The following is a 21120-nucleotide window of genomic DNA, read 5'->3' on the forward strand; positions in this document are numbered from 1 at the left end:
AATTAGTCTCCTATATCTTAAGAGTATAAAAAGTTCTAAAAATTGAGGGGCTGTACACAATGATTACACAATAAATTTTAAATAAACTTGTGATAAATAACATTTAATTTATTTATTTATCAGATGTACAGTATATTAAAACTAATAACCAAACTTAAGCAATTTTTAGACTTCTCTTTGAATGCTTGTGTTAGAGTTCAGAAGTGACAGCAATGCTCATAAGTGTCCCCTAGGTCTCTTTCCTGGTGTGAACCTCATCTTTGCAATAGGATCTGCTTTTGTTCCCAGCAGATGTCTATATCATTATAGTAGATTTTCTCACATTTTCCCCCTGCATCGATAACTGACCATCTTGGCATCTTTGTTTCAGTGATGCTTATTCAACATTCTGCTTCTTGCATAGTTCTCCTGTATTCAGTACTGTAGAATGGATGATGATGATGGTGATGATGATGATACAACAAATCTTTGATTTCACATTTTTATCATCTGACAGTCGCAGCCAATACCTTTCTTCATTTGCTACTTCATCCAGGCTGTATTCACCTCTTCGATTGACAATTGTAAGCAATTGTAATCTTAGATATTTAATCTTTGGTAATTGCTCCAGGTCTTTGTGGCCAACTACAACTCTTCTGATTTCTTTTAGTCTGATACCACACTGCCCGTATTGAACTAATCATCATTCCGTTATTGGTTATGGTATTGGAGATCAGGTTTGTTTTTAGCATTATCAGGATTATAATAGAGTAGGGGAAGATCCAGAATATCAATTGGTAACACTGTCCTACACCATGATGAACAGAAGTTGTGATGGACTGAACCCAGATGGAAGCCAGCTGTAATGTCAGAATTATCAGACGTTCTTCAGCTGCTTGGACGTAGCTTAGTACTGCATAAAGGAGCTGCACCAAAGCGACACAGTATTCTGGGACACTGTGTTGTCCAAGTGCTAGCCAAATTAGGTCATGTTGCATGTGTGTGAATGCCTTCTCGAGGTTTAGGAAAGCAAGACGATGGTTTGTTCTTCTCAAAGTGTTTCTCAAATTGTAGGAATTATGTAACCTAGATTATATCAATATGGTGCAGTTATAAATGCAGCTTGATTTTTGGTCGTTTTGACGGTTTTGTGAATCCATTATTTTGTGCAAGTTGAATCTTCTTCATATAGGTCTGAAGTGAGATCTAGTGATATATAGCACATACGGTAGGCATTTTTTGAGGGATGGGAGGTCATTATTGCTCTGCCAGTCAGTTGACCTACATCCTTTTTTAATAATTCGGGTAACGGTGTTGTTAACCAGCTAGCTTTACGAGCATCGCAAGATCTGAGCCATTTGTGTGGCGAAGTCTATCTTTTCAATGGGTCTTTTTGTGTTTTTGGCCCGAGAATAGGGTAACTCTTCAGGCAAATTCTTTTGAAATTAATTTTTTTTACTGTTTACTTACTTCTCTCTAATCTACAAATCTACAAATTGGCAGTTATATCGTTAATGCAGTAGAAATTTTTGTTGTCTTCCATTTCGATGTAGGATGTTAAAAGGTTAGTTTTTTCCCCACCTATTCAATACATATAAATTTTATAAATTAGGAATTTATTATTGATTCCACTTGAGACATGTTTCGCCCTTCATTGAGGGCATCATCAGTCAAAATATCACCTCAAGGTAAAAAATCAGGTAACTGGTTAGTAGTTGACAGTACAAATTAATACATATTATTAATACAATTACAAAAATTAAGTATGGGAAATAGTTGTACAAAAGTGATGGTTGAACATATAGGTTTATAGATGAAAAGTCAGCACCAATGCCTAAAATTAACATAGTAGAGTTCGGCAGTGGTGCTCTGGAGAAACAGTTGACGCAATCATAGGGAAATAAAAAGTTAAAAAATATTTACATTAAAACAATTAAGGGAGAAAAGGTGTAGTGTTCGGCGTCAATGTTTGTAACCAAAAATTAATGTCAAAGGTTGGTAACTATACAGTATTTACATTGTTCAATTGAACAGTTGAGATAAAGTTTTAAAAATATTTACATTATAACATTCAGCGTAAATGTTTGTAATAAAAACTAATGTCAATAGTTGGTAACTATAGAGTACTTACATTATCTAATTGAATAGTTGAGAATTTACAAATATATACATAATTACACAAGAGCAGCTGGTGTGCAAGGATAAAAAATTTTTTTAGTACCAAGTGCGTCCTGATGTTTTAGAGGTTGGAAGAAGGAATTAGTATTGACATTTCAGAAATATGTAGAGCAGTTTAATTTAGTTAAAATCACCGGGGGTAGGGAAATATTTCATAGCCAAATGAGGTTTTATAGGCATCAAGCTGGAAGTTTTTCAGTTGCAGTGCCGAGATCGGTACGGAGACTGGTCAGTGTGGATGGAGATTCATGGGTATTCCGTGCGTATGAACGGCAACAATGGTGACAGTTATTAGTGGGTAATTGCTAGTTATATGGGTAATTGCTAATTATGAAAATGTTGCGGGTTGAAACTTTCGCTTATTCTTTTAGTTGACTTCTGTAGCATCGAATGTGATGTGAAGACATCGGTGTGAAATGCAGGTGAGACAAATTGATATTGTTCCGTGGAATAAAGTATGGCGGACTTCGGGATGAAGTTATTGTTCTTTTCTGGTCTGATGAGATAGAATAGAGTTGCTTGTGTTGTGAACTGCTGTGGAGAGATTAGAATGTATACGGCAACTGCAGAGTCAGAGCGTTAAAGCTGGGGTGAGGCATCTTCTCATTCTGACTGCGAAGAGGAGCCGTAGTGGCACGCCATATTTGTGCCGATGTGCGCTGGGTTCCGGCGTGTTGTTGAAAGTTGTATTGTATGCAGTGGAAGTTATCTGTAATTGAGATGTTAATAGTATTAGTTAGTGTGTAAGAAAGGTTTATGGTAAGTAATGAAGAGTGAATGTTATGTTACATACCTGATGTGTCGCTGAGAGGTAATTGATGATGAGTATTGGTGGACTAAGAAGGAGGCTCAGTCGGTAATACGCACATGCGGTTAGCAATGGCGGCGGGAGGGGTGGAGAGCTTTGGGGGGGGAGGGGCATGGGCGGAGTCATGCGCAAAGGTGAGCTGTCAGAATAGAGGAAGGTAGAGTGGAGGGGCGAGCTTGTTGTGTATTGGGAGTGCAGGTTGATGTAGTGTTGGTTTATAAAAAGGGGGGGGGGGGGGGTATAAGGAACCGGAAGTTACGCGGATAATATTGATGCCTATTTGTTAATGTGATGAATGTTATTTGCTTGTGTTGGGTGTTGTATTGTTTTTGAAGGTCGAGTGGTTATTATTTCTCGTGTTGTATCGGTGGGGTCATGGTGGAGGGGGAGGTGCTTGGGTGGGAGGATGTGTGGGCATGCTGTCGTTGTGTGTGGGGGAATTGGTCGGAAAGGGGGAGGTGGGGGGTAGGGGGGTAATTGTCGACATGCTGGGTGAGTTAGTTAATGTGGTATTGAAGATTTTAGACAAGTTGTTGCCTTGAAAAATTATTTTTTGTAGTAAGGTGGGAATTTGTTCATAAAGGGGGTTTTTTAAATCTATTATCTCGTTGAGGTTTTTATCTTTGTTGAAGTGTTGGTCTAGATAGATGTATAGGTTCTCAAACTCAGTCATTAGTTTGCCTTTCTCGACTTTTTTTAGGATTGTTAAGTCTTGTTCTATTGTGGTGAAGTGGTGGCCAGTGTCCCTCATGTGGGTGCTCATTGCGGAAAATTTATTATGTTTTTGGGCATTGTAGTGTTCTAAATAACGGGTTTGGAAGCTTCGGCCAGTTTGTCCGATGTACGAGGAGTTGCATTGTGAACAGGTGAGTCTGTAAATACCTGAGCCCGCGTAGTGGTTTCTTCTTGGGTTGACAGAGTTCTGGTTGAAAAATTTGTTCTGGTTCGTGTTCTGCGTTTTGACTTCGTGCTTTTTTAGGGGGTTGGCTATCTGGTGGATGACTGGATTAGTGTATGTGAAAGTTGCGTATTTGTGTTTATTGGGTTTTGTTGGGGAAAGATTAGTTGTTAATTTTAGTTTTACTTTGTTGATGATCTTGTTGATCATGTTGGTGTTGAAGCCATTGAACTTGGCAATATCTGTTATGTAATCAAGTTCTTTTTTCAGATTGGTAGGTGAAAGGGGAATTTTTAAAGCTCTGTATATTAAACTGTAGTAAGGGGCTTGTTTATGGGAGTTTGGGTGTGAGGAATTATTGTTTATTGTTAGTGGGGTGAAGGAGGGTTTTCTGTGTATTCGAAACTCAAATGCGTTGTCCATTCGTGTGATGTTGATGTCTAAAAAATTGATGGAGCCGTTGTCCTCATCTTCTTTTGTGAATTTTGTGTTGTTGTCTAAAGTGTTTAGGAATGTGAGGATATTGTCGCTGTTGTTGCACTGTTTATCGATGATTACTAGTGTGTCGTCGACATAGCGGAGCCAAAGATGAATACCATTGATGGAATTTATAATTTTATTGTGTTCTAAGTTGTCCATATAAATGTTCGCTAGAATGCCAGAAATAGGGTCTCCCATAGCTAAGCCCTTTTGATGGTAAATCTTGTTGCTGAACGTGAAGTAATTATTGTTCAAAATAAAGGTTAATATTTTAATGAACTCATCAATTTCTATTTTGCTTAGTCCACTGTGTTTGGAGAGGTTGTTTTTTATGATGTTGATGGTTTCGAGAACTGGGATGTTCGGATACATGTTGGTGATGTCAAAGGAACATAGAATGTGGTTTGGTTGCAGTGTAAATTTATTCAGGGTTTGACATAGGTCAATTGAGTTCTTAATGGGGTTTAAGTTGTTGAATTTCGATGTCCTAATTTGGTGAGTTGGTAGATACTGTCTTGTACCATTGACATTCTAATGAGAGAAACTCCTATGATAACAATTTTTTCCTTTGTAGCAAATCGTTGATGTTGATCATTCTAAACCATATTCCTTTGTTGATCTTTTGGCTTCGTATGCAATGTATCTTATGCTGATCCTTATTGAAAAGCAGTTACAAATAGAATAGGCAAGTGCTCAAATGGCTACACCTATTCAATACATTTATTATGTAAGAGTCCAGCTCCATGGCTAAATAGTTAGCATGTTGGCCTTTGGTCACAGAAGTCCCAGGCTCGATTCCCGGCAGGGTCAGGAATTTGAACCATCATTGGTTAATTTTGCTGGCACGGGGGCTGGGTGTATGTGTCGTCTTCATCATTTAATCTTCATCACGACGCACAGGTCGCCTACGGGCGTCAAATCAAAAGACCTGCACCTGGCGAGCCGGACATGCCCTCGGACACTCCCGGTACTAAAAGCCATACACCACTTCATTATGTAAGAATTACATTAATTGAGTTTGGTATTAGTTTTCGTCTCTAGAGTCATTATAAATAGACAAGTCATAAAACCATTACTAAAATGGATGTATACAAGCTGAATTTAAGTCTTAAAATGCACATCAAAGATCAATATATAACGAATGCAATTTGTTTAAAAACATTTTAAAAAACACTCCTGTACTTGTAGTGTAAAATCACATATAAGTCTTAACGCGTGTTCACGTTGGTCAATAGTGCGAGAAGATCATCTCAGCGAATGTTGAAGTTATGCTTCTTGAGGTTATCATTTAATAATTGGAGTATATTGTCAGAGATTTACTTTTATACAAATATCGAGAGGAAACCTAAAAGTTTGACACTCATAGACATACAGTACAGGTTCACATAACAAATGTTGAATCTTGATATTAATTCATGTTGTTTAAGTGGAGTAAAAAATTCATCTCGATTCTAGCAAAATATTAAAAATGTGCTTCCGGGAGCTTTCAATTATAGGATTAAAATAATGGTACGCGGCTAGTTCATCTTAAAACATTGAAAAATTAGTTACATTAAAACAAATAGAATAGAACCATGTAGCAGTCCAGTGGGAACATTCTTGTGAAGATACTTTGTCAAATGATGTTTTGCCTTCCAAAACGGATTGCGGTATTTGGTTGTGTCTGAAAAAACAATAACGTAGAATTAGAAAGATGAACCTTGCTGAAGGCAAGGAAATGGGTGGGGGCAAAAGAGGAAAGGGGAGGGTAGAGGAGAAAGGGTGGCGTGGTTATCTATGGTGCACCTGAAGGGTGTAGAGAGGGGAATTGCTGGAAGGAAGATGTGAAAGCATAACGGTGGAAAGGGTTCTGATTGCCTGATTCCTTCTCATTAAGACTTGGAATTATAAGATCGAAAAAAATGTTGGGTTTTTTCTGATATATCATTAAGATTAAGAATAGCATTGAAATGTTGGTCTAGATGAATGAAACAATTTTCATAATATTGAGCGGGGAGCCCTTACTGATCATTTGATGAATTTTCATGTCCTGATCAATGGCAGTAAATTTGATTGAAATCCATCATATGTTGCCCCATGGCCAAAACCTTATTGTATCTGAGAGGGTTGACATGTTCTAAATATCTGGTGGTAAAGCTTCTACCAATCTGACCCACCTAGGTAGATTCACACATAGACGCCCGATCTAGAGAACTTCTTAATATGATTAATGGAGTTTGTATTGTGTAGAATGTCTGCGTTGCTAGTTTAGTTTTAAAGACTATTCTTATATCGTGGTTTTTTAAAATGTTGGAAACCTGGTAGATATGTTCGTTGTTAAAAGGAAAAGTAGAAATTGAGGTTTTATTTGTATTTTCAATCAATCAATTAACATTGATCTGCATTTATGGCAGTCGCCCACGTGGCAGATTCTCTATCTGTTGTTTTCCTAGCCTTTTCTTAAATGATTGCAAAGAATTTTTTGCTAGTTAAGATAGTTACAGGTCGATGCTTAATTTAGGTTTTTTTTTTTTTTTTTCTGTGAAATATTTTTTTTTTTTTTTTGCTAGTTGTTTTACGTCGCACCGACACAGATAGGTCTTACGGCGACGATGGGACAGGAAAGGGCTAGGAGTGGGAAGGAAGCGGCCGTGGCCTTAATTAAGGTACAGCCCCAGCATTTGCCTGGTGTGAAAATGGGAAACCACGGAAAACCATTTTCAGGGCTGCCGACAGTGGGGTTCGAACCTACTATCTCCCGAATACTGGATACTGGCCGCACTTAAGCGACTGCAGCTATCGAGCTCGGTGTGAAATATTTACTATAACCATTGGCCTTGGCTATATTGTGGATGATAATGTAGTTTGTGGGTGAGATAGTGAAGGCCCGATGTACCTTACTGTAATAAGCAGATCGTTTATGAACCTGGGGGGTTGTAAAGAGTCTTGGTGTATTGTGTTGATAGTTTGATCCTTTGGCACCCTAGCTTCGTTGTTTTCAAGAATGGCAGATGCAGTTTCATGAGCAGCCTCTTTCACTTTTGTCCAGCTTTCTCTCGTTGTTATGGATGACAGTGTTATTCATGTTGCCATTGATGCTTTCACGGCCCGTACTTAATAGACATGATACTGTATAGGCTTTTGGGCTTATGCCGTGTCAAGAAAATAAGTTGAAATTCTTTACATTTCGCAGACAACTGCTCTGCTTCCTCAGAAGAAATCTCAACTGTCTACGAGAAAGGCTTCTTAAACATGTCTATAGTGTTATTCATGCTATATCGTTGGCCTCCTCCTCTTCCTCCTCGTGAAACATTTTGAAACATTTATTGGCGATGGCCAAATCGTGAGTTTCTGCATTATCAGGGATTTGCTGACATTGTTCCCACCACATCAAGGTTGGCATGGAATGCACGATTTTCCTGCTTTCGACTGGCATGTTTGTTGGGACCTAGATGCCTGGAATGATTATAATGCCTTATCAATTCAGCCAGAACTGTGTAGACAGCAGTAGCTTAATATCTCGAGTTAAAGGTTTTCCACTTAGGACTTGACAAGTTCTGTTATTTTGCAGGCAATTTTTGTCAAAGTCTGGAATTGCTTTTTAATAATTCAACTCACTTCACTGCTTGTTATGACTGCTGTCAGAAAATGAGGTTCATGTTAGTAAAGAGGAGCTTATCAGTCCAGTCAAACAGTTAAAACAATTTCAGTTACTTTTTCACACACATTGGTGGACACAAACTTTGCAGCTTTGCATAAAAATTGGAAAATTATGGCAGCTAATAGCAAAGTTTGTACAGAGTTCCCTTTTATACTTTCTGTGCTGTAAAACTTTTAATGTATGGCATTGATGCTTGTTCCATAATAACTAATCCAAGAAGTAGATATATGGTGAGTGCATGCAAATTATAGTATACATATAGGAACAGGAATGAGATGAATGGTATGAGATTTGCCATTGCAAATTCATTCAAGCTTGAGGCTATTAACTGCTATGCATGGGAGGGTAGGGGTGCCATATCCATAATAGCATCATAACTGGCTTTGAATTCAGTAAATATGTTTGGAATGTACAGGTCTGGGGGGATTTTTCTCTGATATGGATCACACACTGATCTACAGTGAACCAAGTTTAACTAGGCTTAAGGTAGGGAAAGTGAAGTCTGTGTGTTAAGGGATGACGGTAGAGAATCTCTAAAGTTTGAAAATTAGACAGAAGTATAAGATTATTGAAAAGTTCCAAAGAACAGGGGGTTTGCAGGTTGAGGATGTAAAAAGAGAGAGGATGGCACATAGGATGCCGTAGTAGAAAGGGTGCGGGAAAGCCTAGCAAGTACTGCGTGTAAAAATTGGAAAAATGTATATATTGGTGGAATTATGAAGTTAGGACCGCTTGTAAATGTAAAAAAGAAGGCATATCAACAATTTCCAAAGTGTAGGAAGCTGTATGTTCAGAAAGCTGATATGATTGCAGTTTTCACCATACTTACTTGTGCCCATAGTAACGCAGGCCTAGTTTGTAACTCTGAAGGCATTAACAACCTTATCAAAGAATTTCACGTGTTGTGCTAGCTGCAGTTAATTTGGTAGAATTTTTTGTCTTGTGTGCCTTGTTAAATGAGCTTCAATAAGTATTTTTTTTTTTTAAGTTATAAATATTATCATTGTAACTTCTGCATTGCTTTTCTCTCTCGTAGCTCATGACAAACATTCCAACTCTCGGGCCTCCATGAGCAATTCCAGAGATCCTCTGCCAAAATCGACGTCTCGGCAGATGGATAAGAGGGATTCGTATTGGAATAGTCAATCAAGTGGCAGTAGAGATGATACCGAAGTACACGATCGAAGGAAGCATATGGACGGTAAGTATCATTTTGTTTCACTTTACAGAATTTGTGAAACATTCTTACAGTGCCACCCCTCCTCATGGAATTCATAATCTATGAAACTGAAATTTACATTGGATTTCAAAACTTAATATACTGGTATTTAAGGGAAGAGGGAAATAATTTATTTGCAAAATGGAACTTCTTGCTTCTACACAAATTGCTTAACACACTAGCGTCCATCCCTGTAGATTCTACAGGCTTCCTATCTTTTGAAATAAAATGGGCGCTCGCAAAAACGGGCTAACCAACAAATTTGGAAAATGAGTTATGTGCTGCCATCTATTGTGGAAGGTTCAAACTATCTTCTATGAGTTGGGCTAACATGAGGTAATCCTGTGTGATGAGATACAGCGCTTTGAATTTTATGCCATTTTATTTAGACCAATTTTGTTATTGCAAAATCAGGCTAACAGTCGTTTACGGAGTAGGCCGTGAAGATGGTGTTGCTGTATATGTAGGTTAGCAAACCTAATTCCTATGTATGCTAGAGGCTGTGGGTGTTTCTTGTGTTTTTGTGCCGGATGAATGGATGGATTTAGTAAAAAGAGCTAGAGTAAGAAAGCCATTTCAACCTTTGCTAGAAAAAGTAACCAAGAGAATGATACCTGTAAATAAGCAAAGAGTACTAATAAGTATAGTTTCAGGCATACTGTTTAAGAAAGGTGAACCATTTAAGTAATTTCTTATATATTCATATGGTATTGTTCAGGAATATGATTGTGTTGTGGAACAGTAATGGTGGTCGGCCATCACTTGCTAATATTCACCTGTCACAAAAATACAGTGTTACAATGCCAATAAAGCTAGCAAAGCTTAAGGACGTGCTTGAGCTACTTGAATATGTCCCTGCAACATATTACAGAGAACTGACAGCTGGCAATGGCCGAGAAGTGACTGAGGAATCATTTTCCAATGCGTTAGAATATGACCCATATGACTGATGATTGTCCCACGAGGGAAATTTGTCATATTTCAAAATGTCTGAAGCATCTTTGTCTAGTTTACTGTATAAAATGCCTTTTTTGTAGTGTATGATCATAAAATAAAGTTTGGTTACGATTTAAGGTAAACTATTAACTACCGGACGAGTTGGCCATGCGCGTAGAGGCGCGCGGCTGTGAGCTTGCATCCGGGAGATCGTGGGTTCGAGCCCCACTGTCAGCAGCCCTGAAGATGGTTTTCCGTGGTTTCCCAATTTCACACCAGGCTAATGCTGGGGCTGTACCTTAATTAAGGCCACGGCCGCTTCCTTCCAACTCCTAGGCCTTTCCCATCCCATCGTCGCCACAAGACCTATCTGTGTCGGTGCGACGTAAAGCAACTAGCAAAGAAAAACCTTTTAACTATAGCTAGGTCAACGCAGAAGTCAATTTTCTGTCTTTTTTATATTCCTATTTTTCCAAGCACTTTTCATTTTTAATACAGTTCCAATATATGATATTGATAATTTAAAGGCACTACATAGAGATAAAATAATGAAACAAATATTATTTTTATGGTATAGTTTTTGTTTTTTGACATTTGCAAAAGTTGATTTATCTCTGTTCTGACAAAATTTTGGTTAGCCCGTTTTTGCGATCACCCATTCAATTGTCTAAGTCCATAGTTCCTTCATGATTAAGATTAATTTAAAATCCCTGCCTGCAATTGAATCGCTACTCCAATAAATATAGTGGAACCTCGATTCTCCGTTTTTGGAGGGACCCTGGGGAAGAAAAAAAAAAACAACGCACAACACGGGAAAACGGAATATCCGGGAACGAATGAACCATCAACAATTTAGCTCAACATAAAAAAATATGTATACTTATAATCGTACGAACACCCCGAAACCAAACCAAACTACTGCCCCAATAGGCCTTCCGCCTACCAGGTACTCGTAGAATGACTGAACCTGGAACCAATCCTCATATCCAGGTAAAAATGCCTAACCTGGCCGGCAATCGAACCTCTGGGCGAGAGGCAGGCAAGCGGGGTCAGCTTGTGAGCACTCGACCTTTGCTAGAAAAAGGAACCAAGAGAATATCTGTAAATAAGCAAAGAGTACTAATAAGTATATGCAACGTGCGCACATAAAAGGACTGCAGTTTTTATAACATTTTAACACAAAAACAGGAAAGTTCCAGTCTTATATTAGGACCAAAACACTAATAGGCAATCCCAAAACCTACCATGGCTTAATGTAAGTTGCAACATCTGTTCTGGTCTCGATAACATAATCGTATACGATAATATTAAAATACCTGCTACATTTGTGTTACTTTAGAAGGAGCAGTTTCAATTCCTGCCTGAAAGCCCAATGACTATACAGTGCCCTGAGGGAAGTGCCGAAAACCTTTTTGGTAATACACTCGAAAAAAGTAAGAAAAAATAAAAATAAACGTGTAACCCCGGACATAATGTAGACGTTTTGCAAGTACGAACATTTGACGAAACTCGTTCCGTCTTCAAGTAGATACTCTCGAAATGTGCGCTGTCTCCTTCCAATTGTTGTGGACACACTCTGCTTTATGATTTCCGAGGATTCTCTAAACAATACCACCCGAGAGCGATGCTAAGATGGTCCCTTTTGCAAGTTCACTGCCTATCGCTTTTCCAGTACTTACACAAATTACCGAAATGACGGGGCATTAACACCAAGATCTGCAAGTATGCCATAGCTGTCCTTTTGTGAGATACAGTTTCTTGAAAAACGCGTGATCGAGGATTTAGCGTAGATGGGACCGAGTTCTGGACGGTTGATCCAGGAAATAGTTTCTTCAAGGAACAAATAATGCAGGATTTTTACAGCGTGATTTAATTAGGATGCTCTTGGGACCACGTAATTTGAACAAATAATGCGGGAAAACGTAGTTTCAGGGAACGTATAATCGAGGTTCTACTGTACACGTTTGATATTTAAAATCAGCTTTGTCAATACGTAAGAATTATTATTTATTTTCATTTTCATACCGTACATGTTTCGATGACCTTATTGTCCTCTTCCTCAGCGGTTTATCTTACACTGCCAAATATCTCTTGGACCTAATCACTTATTAATAAACACCAATCTTATTCTTAACCAATCTTCTTGTAACCTTTACCGCATATTAAGTTGTAAACATCTCTTAGTTAATGCTGGGCTGAGTGGCTCAGACAGTTCAGGCATTGGCCTCCTGACCTCAACTTGGCAGGTTCGATCCTGGCTCAGTCCGGTGGTATTTGAAGGTGCTCAAATATGTCAACCTCATGTTGGTAGATTTACTGGCACATAAAAACTCGTGCTGGACTAAATTCCGGCACCTCGGTGTCTCCAAAAACTGTAAAAAAGTAGTTAGTGGGACGTAAAGCAAGCCGTAAGACCTGTCTGTGTCGGTGCGACGTAAAGCAACTTGTAAAAAATTGACATGTTACCTAATGTGAACCTTTCACAGTTCCTACAGTTTTCAATGATGCACTCAATATTCTGGCACCAGCAGTCAATATACTATTGTATTATCTTAAACTGAAAACTTGCTGCACCTCACATACTCCACATAAAGGTATGGAAAGTCTTGGGGTGTTAGTATATTGGCCCAAATATAAGATGGGGATTTTTAGGTTTACTTCATGTCAGTATGTCCTTATATTGAGTTTTGATCATTTTGTTTCAATTAAATTTGTGGCTTGTGATTAGTGAATGCATTTCAGAACTTTTGAAAATGGATGCTTTCATTCAAAACCATATTCTCAAGTACATTTGTGTAAATTCGAGGAGACCTAATGATAATTTATGCAGTACAAGGCCTACCATACAAAAACTTACTACATATACAGTTGACCAAATAACAAGGGATGATTTAAAAAATAGAACTGATTTTGCACCTCTTGGATATGGTTTCTTCGTCTTATTTTGGCCTACTTCAGACCACGAGGAAGCAATTGGTTTACTGGATCATCTTTTTTTTTTTTTCTCCCAGAAATCTCTTCATTTTTGAATGTTGTGATTTATTTAATTAGGGAACTAAAAAAATACTTCCGATGGATTGTTGCTTGGCTTGGCATTATTTAATAGCATATTTCTCAATGAACTTGGTTGCTCAAAGTTACTGACCTGAAAGAAGTTCTCAAGTTAAAGTGACATAGTTTACATGGTAAAACTGAATTTTAAGTGTAGAGCTTTTTAACCTGTGTAATTAATGTATTCTTTGAAAGCATATAATTACATTAGGCTATACATTTCGTTGTTGTGGTGGTTAGCCAAAAATTTTATGGTTTTATCTTGTTCCCGGATTTTCCATTTTCCCGTATTGTACTTTTTTTCAGTGGTCCCTCCAAAAATTGAGAATCAAGGTTCCACTGTATATGCAATCTTCATGCCATGATTAAAGGCCCATTCTACACACATGCTGTTTATTGCATACTTTCATAAACTGTATACCACTAATACAAACTAGTAAATAGCTTGTGCAAAGTGATCTATTGTGACGGAATACTAAATGAATGCTGTAAAAAATAAATCCCAGGTATGATTCGGAAGTCAAATTTCAGAAGGAAGGGGCATGTATTAGGAGGGCATTTCCTGCAAGCCAGGAATATATATTCATTTATGGTGAGGTTATTGGTCATTTTTGAGAATTGAAAATGGGTCCAGTGTTGAAATCCTATTCAGTGCAGCTATTCTTGAAGGTAATGACAGCTTATTTCAGCTATGTATGACAGAGCATCTCCTTCAAATTAGTAACACTTGTTTTATTAAGCATGTATGCTGCCCGAACTCCAGGTCTTTGAAAAAGAGGTCGAGAGATAACCAGACTGCAAATGAATTCTGCCTTGAATGATATTTTAGTTCAGCTGGGGCACATGAATGGAAACCTCCTATTGCAGATGCTGCTATAATGGCTGATAAAAATGAAGAGGTTGTCTTAGTCTCTATCGGCAATACCCCTCATAGTGTTACACAGGCATTTGTACTATAGGTGATCCGGGCTAAGATTGCACATGACAGCTCCGCAAAATGTTGGTTACACTGCAGTGGCACACGAAGCGATGTTGCTGCCATAACAACAGCTGATGGCACGACACGTGAGATTTCGGAAACATGGAAGAAGTATTTTTTTAAATGTCATGGCGGTGATACACGATACAAATTACATCAGCTGACAACAATCGCACTTTGAACACGCCGATTAAGTTTACAATAAAATATATCATCATATAAAACGATACGAGATAATCTACTACAAAATTCTTATTATCGCGATTTTAGAAAATACGGAAGAAATCAGCAGACAAGAATCTCAATTTAATTACGTCAATAAATGTTACAATAATATACACTGGTGCTAACACAAAAGATTTCGAGTAAAATCTATTAAATTTACGAAAATTCAGAAACATTCTTCGTACCTTATTCACATTGGTAGAAGCTTTGCCATTAGTGTTGGCTACTGAATTCATAATTCGAGGCAGTGTATCGATTAATTCAAATGCCCGAGTGAATCGATTCACAGGAACGGCGAGCTCACGGCACACGATTCGGCTTACTCCCAGTGGACAGTGCTGAGTGGCATACTCGCTGAACGTTGACGGGGAGCTGAGCTTCCGCTGCAGCGAGACAGTGAATCATGACACATCGAAAGAATCGTGAACGAGCGTGGCTCAGTGAGACACAAGATACACACAGCTCCTTATCTGGACACTGGCGGAGAGCCGAGCTTCCGCTGCAGCAAGACATACAGTGAGCCATGGTACACTGAAAGAATCATATTGTACCCGACATAGTCAGTCTGCGAACACGAGACACCCCAGGGGTGCTCAGTTCGGTGGCTGTAGGCTTATAAAATAAATGAATGTGGCAGGATTATCATAGGGTTCATCGAATAAGCACGTTCCAGGTATAAAACAAATATGACACTTTTATTTAATTAAATGCAATATTGGCCATCCTGAAATCTGTGATTATGATTATGATCGCTACGTTATGGAATTTAGTATGGCTCTTGATGTAACAAACCTAGGTGCAAACTAATGGGATGGTACACGGCAGTTGTTTCCCTAACATTCTAACAGAGTGTTACTTAGTTAAAAATTTTTTTATCGTCTTTAAAGTTATTAAATAATTTATTTAAAGTTGAATCAAAAATTTTCTTTCGGAAAAATGAGGTCTGGGCCAAGCCTTCATCGACAATCTGGAAAAAATGCAGCAATTGTAAGAACGAGTACAATAAAGAAATTTCCAAGATTCAAAAAGTTAACAATTATAACAAAAGTAAAATTTACAGTCGTTATCTTAACAATTTTGTAATTATAAAATGAAAAGTTGAATTTGCCTTGGGTTTCTCTAAGTTAATCCGAGACGTCGGATATACCTGTTCACGTCATCTCACATCTCTTTTCGTGAGAATTAATACTGAACTTTAAGCATCTAATCAATAATTAAACAAAATAACACGCCTTCTGGGCTTGCAAACGTAAGTAAATGGGGAGAATATCATCCATGTGGAAATCCCGTCCACTATCAATCGATAATGTCAGTGTCACATATTTCCAGAACAGAACATATAGAAAATAATTTTCTAACTACTAACAAATTACTACTTCTACAGCTAACTACGGAAATTGTCAAGAAGACTGTGATTACCAAGAAGAAAATATCTACACTATGTACATGTCGACGAGTGTCGATCAATCATATTACTCTCCTGTTAACAGATTTGAGTTACATCACGATTGAGTTACCTCATGAGAGCGAAAAATTGCACCAACGAATGAGCTTGCATAGTCACGAATCAAATATTATTTAGATATTTCGTCGAGGACCTGTTCTTCAGACCTAAAGCCTTCACGAACATTCACCTGTACCTTCAACTTGAAATTATTGAATTACTTGAGAAAAGTTGGGATATTCCCACGAATTAAGAAGTACATCGATTAACATGGACTTTCATTTTCTTCATTTGAAGACACTAATATTAGACTACACTGCATTCATCGCGAATAATCCATTAACATGTGAAAAGCTCAGTTTCACGAAGATTCATATCCTGCGCAATTATTTCATATACTCTACACGTACAGTGTACCACCATGACGACTCTAACTTGTCGCATCCTAATCTCAAATATGTGTAGCCACGAAATATCAGGACCTACCATCGTCCTACAAATACATAATATCCACTTAAATGTGTCTCGATGATTAATTACTCTAACTAATTATCACATGCTCCCAATGCACATATTCACATTAAATTCGTACCTAGAATTCAGACTCAATATCCCGATGACACGTTATCTCAAACACGAGGTACAAGTAGAAGTTCCATCACAAGAAAAATATTGAAAATATGGACGAAATATCCTACCATTAAATCCATCGGACATAAATTAATTCATATTCGTGACGAAATTCACTTAATAAGCAAAGATGGTGTCGATAACACATGGATAACTCTATCAGAACCCTCACTGTCAAATTCATGGCCACATGGTCATTAAGTAATCGCAAGTGTCAGTTTCACGACATATTCGAGCAAATATACAACCATAAAATGTGTCAAAATAGCTTGCTAAGAAGAAAGAAAGAATAGAACAAAACTACATAGAACAGATATAAATGAGACGTATTCGACTTAACTTAAGGAGAAATCTTCACGTCTGGAAGTCTGGGTTCTCAATCAGCCATGCTAGGATGAAAGGATCTGCATCCCGACGCCGCCAACGGTGGTCGATAGTTTAGAACTTCATGGTGAAGCACTGGTAATCCATAATGCGAAGTTCCGTCCTCTTCTGGAAATGATCACGTCCACGTCTTCCGCGTCCACTCGTGAGAAAGCTGAAACTTACACAAAGTGCTTTAGCATAAACTCCAAACACACACGTAACTGTATTTTGGAAATGACACGTACTTAAGGGATTAATATCTGCACATTCGACGTCTGATCACAGCACTGTTCTAAGTTGAATACAATTATCAGAGGTGTAGAGCACAGGAGTGAAGCCACTATTCTTGACGAGAGTATTCACGACGTTCCACGCTGAGCGACTGCCGATGATAGTCCAGGAACACGTCAGTGAGTGTGAGAGTGAGTACTTGTATCACATGACTTAAATATCGTGTCTGGTGCACATGCACGGAAGTAAAGTCAATTTAGATACTAAATTCTTCTACTGTACGAATATACAACTTCGTTACCATTTTTGCCACAAGGTCGTGTAAATTATTTCAAAATTTCAGTTTTTAATTTATATCCTCTAAATGTGCTATTATTTATCCAGTTTATTTTAATTTAATCCTTGAGCCTTCCGTAAATATGCATGTCACGCCACCAAAGATATTTAAGTATTTCATTCATATCGTTCCTCGCAATTACAGGTGACACGCGCTGGTATCTCTCCTTCTCTCGCCAACCTTCATTTTTTTATTTTTATTTTTGTTAGCCGGGCGGTCGCCCTCTTCACGTAAAAAAACTCGTTCTCGTCCTCAAGGTCGCGCACACTCCATCTCGCCGACAAGCGAACACAAGCCACACCAACACCTGTTCACTCAGCTGTGGCCTCACGGTCACAATATGCTATAATGGACTCTCAAGCTCAGCTTATTTGAAAATAATACCCATTTGCATTCACTGTCCTCTTCTTACAGGGAGGTTTAAATAATAGATGGATTCATTTGCAGTGTTAAAAAGGTAGTCAAAACATAATTCTGAAGTAGCTAGTAAGTAGGTGGGTTATTAGGTTATATTATTTATTAGATTAAAGAATCTTAGTATTATAACTTAGTTGACATTTACATTACAAGATATTAGAATCATTCCGTATTGACGGTTTTCACTTTATAAAGGTGAAAAATGAGAGTATCCTCCTAATTCAATACAATAAATATTCTGTCATTAGACGGAGTAAACACAATAAATATTCCGTCATTATACAGAGTAAACACATTGTATTGAATTAGGAGGATACTCTCATTTTTCACCTTTGTAAAGTTAGTTGACATCTGACAATTAAACTCGACTCTAGCCTGCCCTATGACTATGAGTCATGCTCATGACCACTCAAAAGTACCTGTTTTATATAGGGAAGAACAGCTCAGTATTCTCTATTCATATGTCACATCGTTGCACAAGACTTCAATCATATGTGGACAGAACCAACAGTATGTTGAATCAGAAAACCAGCGAGCTACTGTACATCTCGGGTAGCCTATACAAAATATGACGATTTAAAAAAATCCTCAGCTGATAGAAAAATACATATTTTCAAAAATGACTGAGCGAGTTGTCGTGCGGTTAGTATCGCGTAGCTATGCGCTTGCATTCGGGGGATGGTGGGTTCAAATCCCACTTTCGGCAGCCGTTAAGATGGTTTTCCGTAGTTTCCCCATTTTCACACCAGGAAATGCTGGGACTGTACGTTAATTCAGGCCATGGCTGCTACCTTCCTAATCCAAACCTTTCCCACCCTGCGTCGCCGGAAACCTTTGATGTATTAGAGTGACTAGCATTTTTTTCTAAGTAAGGAGTTCATAGTATGAAGACCAGATGGCAGCTGCGAGCAGTGAATGCTGTTGCTGCTGTCTTACCAGCACATACTACACAGATGCAGTAGGAGTGGTGACTAATGTGCCGTGAATCAGATCACTGTATCGATTTAGTAAAATGAATCGAATGTCCCATCACTAATTGCCATTGCCGAGTTAATTGATGTTGCGGCATGGCTAACTATCTTCCTCCACGAAACTGCATCCACTAGAACGACACCCTCCCGGAACAGTCTTTCCACTTCAGTCATTTTGAAGGACTTGTTATTTGTTTCACTTCTCTCCATACCAACTCAATAGGGTTGAAGTGACAGTGGTACTGCGGTAACCTAACCACCTCGTGTCCTTGTTCCTTCGCATACGTCGGTGAAACCGGTTTGTTTTGTTTCGCCCGTGCTTATAAGACTAATTTAGTCATACCCATATGCGCTGGGATATTTCTTGCCTGCAGCCTTTCCACTAACAGTTCTTTTCGGGCCCTCAAAGTAGGGGTCTTGTCCATTATTACGGAGTGGTAAGGTGCATTGTCCCATGACAAAAGGCCTTTGAGCTGTTGCAGGAGTTTCTTAAACCAATCTAAAAAGGGAACATGGTCCATATCTTTGTGATAATCACCGGTTTCTTTCGATCGGAACATTAGAAGCCCCCTTTCACAAGACCACCGGATGAACCTGCGTGCGCTCTATTAATCTGGCGGTTGATTGCCGGAGCTTTTAGGACTGTCATCAGTCCAAGATTTAGCAGTGCACTGCCCAACATTCTTTCACATCTCATCCAACCACATTACCTAGTGGAGATCCTTACCGACAAGTTTATTAAGAAAAAATACTAGCCATCACGCTATGCGACTTTTCAAGCAGAACTTTTCTTCCGTTCATTTTTTTAAATATCTGAAACCTATGACTCGCAGAACCAATTTTAAGGAAGTTTTACACCTGGAGAAAAGCCTTTCCTGCCTAAGGGAGACTAGTAACTTTGCCAAGATAGGATATTCCTTCCTGCTGTAATAATCGTGCACGTGTCTCCGTATTTTATCAGCTAGGAAAGAATCAATTCCTGTTACAGGAGAGGACTTATTTCGTTTTATTCCTGGAGTGCTAAGAAACAAGTTCCTACTATCAGCCCCTTTATGCTACTGCTAGGTTCCCCAGTCCCTTTTTCCTTCAGTTCCTGGAGGTGAACGCCTTTCTGAATAACAGTATGCTTTGAAAGCCTAAGCTGGGCTGAGTGGCTCAGATGGTTGAGGCATTGGCTTTCTGACCCCACCTCGGCAGGTTCGATCCTGGCTCAGTTCGGTGGTATTTGCAAGTGCTCAAATACGTCAACCTCGTGTCGGTAGATTTACTGGCACGTTAAAGAACTCCAGAGGGACTAAATTCCTGCACCTTGGCGTCTCCGAAAACTGTAAAAGTAGTTAGTGGAACATTTAGCTATTATTATTATTATTATTATTATTATTATTATTATTATTATTATTATTATTGAAAGCCCTCATGTTTGACTTGTACGTTGCACAACTTGATCTGCAGGAACAGAAGGACGACCGTGCAAGCGTACGAATACCTTCTCCCTCTCGTAAAACTCTCAAATTGCCCACACTAATTCACACTCCTGACAATTAAGGGGCACTTCATGATTCATCACTATGTTGTTGTGTCTGTGACATCGCACTGCACTAGTTAAAAAAAACTTCACAATTATCTCACAAAGAGAACACTTATAAACGCGCAAATTGCACCTGACCACATGCTAGCGATGACAAACGGCAACACCTCAATACGGAAGTCAAAGTAGTTATAGATGGCACCACTCTACCAGCCATATTGCCAACAACCACCAAATGAAAGTAGTTCATCTTTATTTTGCAGATCGCTTAAACATTACATTAGTTTTTAAATGCTCATGTTTATGTAAGTAAATAAAATATTATACGCACTATACAAAATTAAATACAATCTAATATCTATAAAATGCATAACTTACTGACATAAAAAGAAGTGGATTGGTCGTTCCAATTGATGGGCAGCGTTCTTCAATTATTTTTTGTCGTAGTGCCAACATGATATACAACTGTCAAGTGCAACCTTGTGCCGGCCCACCTATATAGACTAACATCAGTCAACCATCTGTTATGCAAGCATAACAAAACAATAAATTTTATCTGTACCTTCGGCAATTGCATGAGGACATCAGGAGCTCCACTATTTTACTTCGATGCTCTTGGAGCATTTTACCAATGGATATTACACAAAGTGGCCAGTGGTGTAGCTTTTTTATCAACAGTCCTCTTTTCGAATGAATCGCATTTCACAACAATGGCATTACGTAACATCTATTACAAATGTATCTTCTCACGAGCAAATAAAAATCCATTGTTTGAAAATGAGTTATGTGACCATACCATATCC

At 38.5% G+C, this 21120-nt stretch overlaps 1 protein-coding gene across 2 annotated transcripts in view; it reads left to right on the forward strand.

The window, feature by feature from the left end:
• wcy (WW domain-containing adapter protein with coiled-coil wacky) overlaps positions 1-21120 on the forward strand; it is a 179231-nt gene that overhangs the window by 82427 nt on the left and 75684 nt on the right. For both annotated transcript variants that reach the window (XM_067146841.2, XM_067146842.2), the window contains exon 7: positions 9020-9184. In XM_067146841.2, the coding sequence (XP_067002942.2) occupies positions 9020-9184 (165 nt within the window). The remainder of the gene's footprint in view (positions 1-9019; positions 9185-21120) is intronic.

This window comes from Anabrus simplex, chromosome 5 (genome assembly GCF_040414725.1).
Source record: "Anabrus simplex isolate iqAnaSimp1 chromosome 5, ASM4041472v1, whole genome shotgun sequence".
Classification (NCBI taxonomy): Eukaryota; Metazoa; Arthropoda; class Insecta; order Orthoptera; family Tettigoniidae; genus Anabrus; species Anabrus simplex.